At 35.6% G+C, this 8,989-nt stretch overlaps 1 protein-coding gene across 1 annotated transcript; it reads right to left on the bottom strand.

The window, feature by feature from the left end:
* Positions 1 to 4,021: 4,021 nt before the first annotated feature.
* On the bottom strand, positions 4,022 to 8,961 carry LOC113093825 (cytochrome c-type heme lyase-like). Its single transcript, XM_026259391.1, has 7 exons — positions 8,861 to 8,961; positions 7,238 to 7,381; positions 7,032 to 7,165; positions 6,797 to 6,945; positions 5,709 to 5,828; positions 5,037 to 5,123; positions 4,022 to 4,953 (listed from the first exon to the last, which is right to left on the bottom strand). The coding sequence occupies exons 1-7, from the start codon at positions 8,928 to 8,930 to the stop codon at positions 4,755 to 4,757; spliced, it is 903 nt and encodes a 300-aa protein (XP_026115176.1). The 5' UTR covers positions 8,931 to 8,961; the 3' UTR covers positions 4,022 to 4,754.
* Positions 8,962 to 8,989: the final 28 nt, after the last annotated feature.

Here is an 8,989-nt window from a genome sequence, read left to right as displayed (position 1 = left end):
CAGCCTAAGGGCTGCTCGGACCCACTTGATGTTGTAAACGCCTTAAAGACCTCCCAAACTTTCTTGTGTCAAGGATATATATTTATTCTCTCATTTCTGAGGTCCTGCTTTGTCTTGTTGCATTGCACTGCACGCATTTGGCTACAGGAAATTGTCAATTTTTTATATTTACCTGCTTGTTTTTAAGCAGGTTCTCAGAGGGAAAATTAGCCACAGTGTTACAGTTTTAACAATCACAAGTCTATAAGTGTAGTTTTGCATTAAATGCAATATGTAAACAAGATGAAATAACAGGTCTGAATATGGAGACTGAATATTAAAACCATTACAAAGTAAGGAATAAAAGTCAGTAATCAGAATTATAAAGTGTATTTTCTTCCCAAAATGCAGCAGAAGTGGCATAAATATACATTGAAAATAAATATTTGATGCATTTTATATATATTAAGATATGTATTAAGTGAAAAAGGGACAATTTTAAAATTCTAAGCATCTATAAAGTAAAGCGTAATTTTTGTTTTATTCTGTAAACTACTGATGGCATTTCTTCCAAAATTTTTATCAAAAATGTTGTAATTTAGAGCTATATATATATTGGAATAAGGAATCAATATTTGGTGGAATAACCCGAATTTCATCACAACATTTGTCATTTGGACCAATTTTCATTTTCTAAAAAAATTCTAATTCTAATTCTAATTCTAATTATATATATATATATATATATATATATATATATATATATATATATATATATATATATATATATATATATATGCATTTTAGCCTTTAATCTGTTTTCTTCTAATCTGCTTTGAATCCATTTGAATAAGCACTAAATAAATGAAAGATTAATAATTATACCCGATTCTATATTGTATAAATCAGCACAGAAACTTTTTAGGAGTTTGAGTTATTTTTAAAAGGTATATTTTTCTTTTGCAAGGTATTATGGCTGCACTTGTGAACATTTACAATTAATTTTCCTGAAATAAATATTGCTTATTTAATTTCATTCAATGTTTTGACCACTGAAATCTTTACTGGGAAGTAAATTTAGACAAGTGCAATCGAATAGCCCTGATGTATACTATAACTGCAAAATGAGGATGAATTATGCAGAATAAATCAACAATTATTGTACAAGATGGTGCTGGAATGTCATAAAATTGTCTCCATGGTTCCCACATTTCACTTTCATATAAAACTCTTAAGTGTAGTAAAGCTTCCTGTGGGGCTGTGTTGTCTTTCTCAGACTGACAGCTCTTAAACACCTTACAGGCATTCATTTATTTTCAGCATAATGCTGTTTTATTTTTTATTAGCATGTAGAGAGATCACAATCCCCAATTCCAGTGTGTTATTATTTTACTGCTGTGTGTTAACGGTAAAGTGCGTGGGAGAAGTGGTCCAGATGCATATCATGGATGGGATTTGGATTTATAACAGCTACTGCTGAACAAACAATTACACTTAAACCAGGGATAAGACCCGAACATACATGATTCACACTAACACAGCTTTTCTCACTGCTTTAGATGGGGAATATTCATATTTTATACAAATATGCAGTGACCCCAAAACCACTTTGGACACTTATGCCAATTAAAAATTTATGAATGTCTGTATTATATAACACGAAAGTGTGCTTGCACTATCTTTCCTACAAATAAATGCCACTTGGATTGATATTCACTGACATTATGTGTGGCCTACAGGAATTATATAAGTTTAACACAAATTAAGTTTAATCAGCAGAATTTATGGCATAATGTTGGATATCACAATTTTTTTTAACATAATAATAATAATAATGATAATATTTATAATAATAATAATAATAATTTGACTGACCCCTTATTTCTTAAAATAAAAAAGAAAGAATGAAAAATAAATTTAAAGCTACACTAAAGCACTTTAAAAGCTGGGGTGGAGTATCCCTTTAAGTTTTAGTTTCTTTAGTTATTTTAGTACTTCAACTTAAACTAAACAAAAAGTGAAATGTTAACTTGGCAACTAGCTGAAATAAAATAAATTTAAGATTGTATATTTTACTACAGTTAATGTTTAAATTTCTTCAAGTAATGGAAATGTTCATTGTTTTTATTTAAGTTAACGATAATAACTCTGCACTCTGTAACACATTTCAAACAAGCTTGTCATAACTGAGCTGGTTAAAATAAGTGGAACTGAATGTGCAACACATCAGGACCATTCTGGACGTAGTACAATCAATACAGGAGTAAAACCATCAGCCAACATCTGAATGTCAATGTCAGGACCACCGGTGACCCACAAGCTAGAAACTTTCCAACAGTTACTCGTTCCCATAATTAATGTTACAGTTCTGGAATCTAGACAAAGCCTGGTTATTGTACTTGGCACATCTGGTCATCTTTTGGTATGTAAATGAAACAGACTGTTAGGATTGCAGGGGGCTTGAATCACCCCCCCCCCCCCCCAGACTCCACTGCCACGGGCTGTTTTGGAGATCTGCTCTGTGTACTACAAGCAGATTTTCTGGTTCCCTGCCAAACAGAAACCCAGCCGGAAAACCAAATACAAACATACAGTAGCTTTGTCACCACACATGCATTATTCAAAAGCAGGCAATGGCCTCTCAAATGTAGCGTAATTATCAGTAGCAGCTAAAACTGCTCATAAAACTCACCGAAATCAGGTTCCCTTCTGTAAAGAGGCAGAAACTGTCCCCAGAGGATGAGGTAATTCTGGGCCGTAAGTGAAGGTTTCTTTCCCACACCTACTCACAGACATGAGGAACCACTGCTTCTCCTCCTCTCATAGGATGAACTTCATCACTTTTTCGGATAAATACACTGTTAAACAACAAACGTCTAATTACAAATGATTATAAAATTACCATAAAACCAATAGCTATACAAGTTTTAACCTCACATTTCAGCATAATAAATGAAGCAGATGCAGCTTCTGTGTTCGCTGAAGTGGAAAGATGGAGTTTGTTGATACTGATACTATTGAGACACACCGTAATATTTAATAAAAACGACTCTTCACACTGCTGAAGAAATAAATAATGAATTGTTTCCAGTGCTTCATTTTTAAATTAATACAATACAGTAATGACCCTAGAGTCGCACCACTGTGGGAACACTGCAATGTGATATTCGGTATCAAAATTACATGTATTGAATTTTCTGATCCTATGTGTCTTCCATATTATATCTTCCAGAATATATATGATCTTCACTGTTCAAATGTCTCTTTGTTTATGGGACAGCTGTCACTAATCACACTGGAGTATGTATACATGTCTATAGAAATATTAGATTCGTTCATTTCCACTGTAGACAATGTAAGAATGCAAAAAACTAAATTCCACAAACTAATCCATGACCATTTCATAAAACGGTTACATTTTATCCCCGTACAAGCAGATTTGTGCCTGAGCATGATGGTAACATTTTTATAACTCTCCTCTAAGTCACTAGTAGTCACTAGTGGACAATAGTGAAAGAAATGCAATTTCTGAGGAAAGGGCACCACCTACTGGAGTGAAATGGAAAGGGTCACAAGAAGTGAAGCATTAACAGCCAAGCAAATCTATGAGACGCGTGTATTTTTTGACTGTAGGATTTCCTTTTTTAAATTAAAATTTGGTACAGGTTAGATTTAAAACAAATTAACTGCGTTACAAATACTGGAGAATTAGAGAAATGTAAGGGAACATATTTTAGAAACACTCACTCAAAGGGAGCAGTCAGCTAAAATTTAGCATAACATAAAAACAATAATGAAGCAGTTTGAGCAAAATAAGTAAAACCACACACACAATAAAAAAATAAAAAAAAACGGTTTCAGGATGATTATAGAAGACCTGAACAACTGAAAGGGTGCTTCTAATAAATAAATAATACTAAAAACAATATGCTTCGTCAGATCAATTATACTCCTAACCAAAGACCGCTGAACCATTTTGCAAAGCTGAATGCTAACAGCTTACAATCGTTCTCCACATGAAATAAAACACTCAATAATCAGCTTTTGGAAGTTGGAATAATAATTTTTTCATGCAGGTCAGATTTAAAACAAATGACATTTAATCAGAGAAAACGGGGGGAAATATTTCAGAAACACTTTCATTCAAAGATAACATACTTAGCAACACTTTAGCGCACACACACACACACACACACAATAATGAAGCCGTTTGAACAAAATACATGAACCCAAACAGTAGGTACAAGAAATCAAATCATTTTAAAGCCAACAGCCAGATGAATATGGAAGAGGAACAGATTATTTCATATGCTTCATCAAAATCAATGACATTCAAAAGGGAAGACCACCAAACCACTGGCTACAATTCTAACAGCTGCCAACCGCTCTCTTCATGAACTAAAACACTCAATCAGCCTTTGCGAGAGAAAAACAACCAGAGGATGTTTAATCTCTGAATAAGACCAGATAGCAAGCTTTCCAGTTTGATAAACATCACTCAAAAAGCAGAAAAGGAAAAACCGCTAGAGGATGATGAATTCAGAACCTCATCAGAAGAAAAAACACTGATTCATTGTGCTCTCCAATAGAGAACACTCCCTTTAAGTCCCTCAGTGTGAACCTTTAAGTCCTTCAGTGTGCAATAATTTGCTAAGATTCATGTCAACAGTCAGAACTCAATGAAGTTGAGCACACACATCATATTATATTGGTACCAAATAGTCTGTGATGTCTTATAGTGGTGCAGAAATATTAAAACTGTGTTGTGATGGAGTCTATGATGTCCATCGCCACCAGGCCACCCTCATCCGATCCCAGACAGCCTCTAGAGAGTCGATGGCTGGACGCACATCCAAGATGGAAAACTGGTAGGTGTCTTTATTAATATCCCCATCGTAGTAGTCAATGACATATCGGACTTCCTTTCCGCAACGATCTACGATCCAATCATGTCGGTCGAAAGGCAATTCATATCTACAGAAAAAGTTAACGGAGAGAAATCAAGCACTCTGCAGCTTTTTAAAAATAATCTTTTGGGATTTACAGTTACATCTCACCCCATCCAATGACGTATTCTGGCTCTGGGCGAGAACTCTTTGGCTTTGCCCCCGAATTTCTTCAGAGATGGACCACAGGGACACTCACTGCCAGAGACAAAGGTGTGTTTGAAATGAACAGTAATCGACAGCGCTACGATGATTCTTGCACAAGAGGCAGTTTGTAGAATCAATGCAGATCCCACTGCCAGCGACCATCAAATGACAAACAGAAGGCGACAAACACAATATTATCACATATCTCGCTTATCTGACAGCAGCACGTCTACAGAGATGATAATGTAGCTTTCATCTCATTAAAATGTGTTTTGGCATCAAAAGTTACTGTATTATCAGTCACCATTATTTCTGCTAACAATATAAAGACTAATCTTGAACACATTGTAATACAGTATGTAGTCTGTTATACTAGCCAAGGCTGTTTATTAGATTTTTTTTTACATGTAAATATAGTGAAATATTCTTACAATTAAAAAAAAAAAACATTTCATATTTTAATATATTTTGAAATGTCATTTAGTCCTGTAGTACTTTATCAGGATGAATGAATTAATATAATAAATACATATTTTTTTTTTATTAATTGAATGCATCCTTGCTCAAAACACACATTTAAACACAGCATGCTCTCAGTCATTGGTCATGTGAAAGTGAGAGTTGTGTTGCAGTCACCTGACATGCAGCGCTTCCCACTTCAGGATTTCCTGCCAGGCTTGATCGTTGTTACGATTGTGGATCTGAATTATATTGGTCATGTCTTCTGGAGCAAGACTGTCATCCTTCCAGCGCCACCTAGCAAAACAACAAACAGCAATTAGCTATTTATAACAATTCAGAACAACAACATTAAAAAAAGACAGATTTTCCTTCCAAAATGTGTGTGTCTTTTCTGAACAGTATCAAAACAATAGCTCCGTTAAAAACGTAGTGTGCCGTCTGTCTAGACAACATTTGAAGGAATCATAGGCACACCTCGAACATTAGGCGCAAAAAATAAATAATATTCCTACCAATTTTTGCCTACCAAAATATGAAGTAACACCTTGCACGAATAAAGCAAGAATAAAGTAAATCATATATAATAATACATTAATAATAATAATAAAAACAAGAAAACATTTACATCTAAAATAAATATCCATATTACTGTATATTCCTTTTTTTGTTTTAATTGACTATGTTATACACTTATGGCTTTATTTGCACACTACCATTCAAAAGTTTGCGGTCAGTATTTATTTTATTTTTTTACTTCATTCTTTTATACAGCAAGGATGCATTAAATTGATCAAATGTGGCAGTAAGGACATTTCTGAAGGATCTTGTGACACTGAAGACTGGAGTAATGGATACTGAAAATTCAGTTTTGCATCACATGAATAAATTGCATTTTAAAATATATTCAAATAGAAAACAAAAATGTTAAATATTAATTTCATAATATTACTGTTTTTATGGGTATTTAGATTTTTAAATAAATATAGCCTTGATGGGCATAAGAGATTTATTTCTAAAACATTAAAAACAACTTTTTCTATTTCAACAGATCTATTTGTATGCCGTGTGGAGTTGGAGTTTCTTGGTCTTGGGGAATGATGTGCTGTTTTTTTCTATCTAGGTAATCAAATTACATCGCTCACAGGCTTCCTGAAGCTAAGCCAAATGGCATAACTGGTCCACACAGAGCTCTCCAAAATATAACAGGACCTGTGTGGTTGTAAAACATGGATTTAGGAAATGAGACATTAAAGTAAACTCACCCCTTCCGCAGCATGGCATTCCAGAACATCTGTTCAGAAGGATAGACCCAGTTCTGGCCTGTGCCTGAACGTGGGATTTTAGACTCCTCTCTTTTCACTGACAGAGAAAACGGCTGGTCCGGGGCGGGCACCTGGTTCGGAGGGGACATCTGTGGGGAAAAAAAGCAAAATTAACACACACAAGCCAAAAACAATCTCAAAGAGCGTCTTCTTACTGACGGGATGCCCAGCTCACCATGTTTGCGGGATCAATGGTTCCTTCAGAAGCTCTCATGGGACATTCAACAAACTCATAAGCTCTCTCCTGATGCGCTGGGCCGGCCGGTGGCGTCTGAGCCTGATGCATCGGGCACTCAGGAGGCGGAGAGCCTGGGTTTATATTACACATTATCATTAATTTACTGATATCAAGCTCTTGCTAACAAATGGTGCATTACTCACTTTTAGGGGGCTCTTGATGCATGGGACACCCAGGGGGTGGGGACGCCCCACCAAAATGAGGCGCTGACATTGCAGACTCTGCTAGAAGAGTTGGGGGAAGATTGGATACGGATGCACCCATGATGATGAACACCAATCCTGAAACTGAAGATCAAGTAGATACTGTCACATCATTACTTCAATGCTGTTTTCTTTCATAAAATGTATAATTTATTCGCCCTCATGTCATTCCTAATCCAACAAAATACTGACTTATATCACAAAAACAGACTATATAACGTTACATTTAATAAAACATGATGTGAGGCAATTTGATGTACCATATTTGAATCTATGCAAAAATATATTTTTCGTCACACAAATTTATCACAAGGCTTCAGGTGAATATATGTTTATGGTCTTGTATGGTCATATTAGCAGCTGGTGACAATTGTGATTGTTTGAAAATATATTTATTATACGTCATAGAGATTCAGAACAACTCTGCATGCTGGTTTACGTTAAGTAACGTAATGTTTTAATACATAGGCTAACATGCTATACTGTCAGTGAGAGTACAGCTGAAATAAATAGTTTTGATCATTTATGTACTGTATTTTTTTTTTAATGTAACATTTACCAGTCCCAAAAGCGAAGAGTTAACAAAATAGGTTATACAACATCATTCATACACAGTAATGTAAAGCAATATCACTGAGCATCAAACAACACATTCCTCTAAAAGACACCTTCATTAAACGGAAACCAGTTTTTTATATATATTGATGTAATAATTAGGGATGGCTGACGCGAAACTAACGTTTCGACACAGTGTCGAGATCCCGAAGCGTAGATGTTTCGAAACACTGCTCCGAACTGTGATTCAAAACACCCATGTCACGTGACTATGGCTAAACGAAGCTTCTGCGCGTTTCATAAGTGTCTCGACCGACAGGTGGCACGCTTGCCGAGTCTGCGTTTGATTGACAGGGGCGGAAACAAACCACACAGGCGATACACAGTGCCACAGCAGATGCCACAGTAGAAGTTAAAAAGTACCTAAAAGATGCATTTTTGCCAAGAACCCATGATCCACTAAGTTACTGGAAAGAGAGAGCTGTGATTTTTCCTCATTTGTATGTCCTTGCTAAAAAATATCTATGCATGCCAGCAACAAGTGTCCCTTGTGAGAGGATTTTTTCTAAGGCTGGAGAAATTATCAGTAAAAAAAGAAGTAGGCTAAGCCCTTCCACAGCAGAGCAATTAATATTTTTGAATAAAAATCTTTAAAAAAAACAAAAAAAACAAATTAGACCATTGTGGATTTATTTGTTTTATTCATTTTTCATGACCAAAATAACCTAGTTATTATTATGATATAGGATTTTAAAATATCACCACATTAACGAAAACAAAATATTTTTATTTATTTTTAAATGGCTTGTTGTCAAAGTTGTTTCAGATAACATGGGCAATTGGCCACTAGGTGTCACCGTGGAGACGGGTGTCGGTAAAGTTTCGAAGCCTCGAAACAAATACGGCACTTTGCTTCAACTGTTTCAGTGTTTCATGAAGCCTCGCTCTGCCCACCACTAGTAATAATATCGATCACTAAAGGTTTACAAATATGACGGCATAACTCACCTTTCCGTGTCTCGAGGATCGGACGCTCCGCAATGTCAACGTGCACGGCTACTTCCGGTTCACCCGACATGCACTGCGTGCGGGGCGGGGCGGGAAGAGCATGTAGCTCATTAATATCAATTGCATTGA

Source organism: Carassius auratus, unplaced genomic scaffold (assembly GCF_003368295.1).
Source record: "Carassius auratus strain Wakin unplaced genomic scaffold, ASM336829v1 scaf_tig00215163, whole genome shotgun sequence".
NCBI classification, from domain to species: Eukaryota; Metazoa; Chordata; class Actinopteri; order Cypriniformes; family Cyprinidae; genus Carassius; species Carassius auratus.
This window is presented reverse-complemented; position numbering and strand designations above follow the sequence as displayed.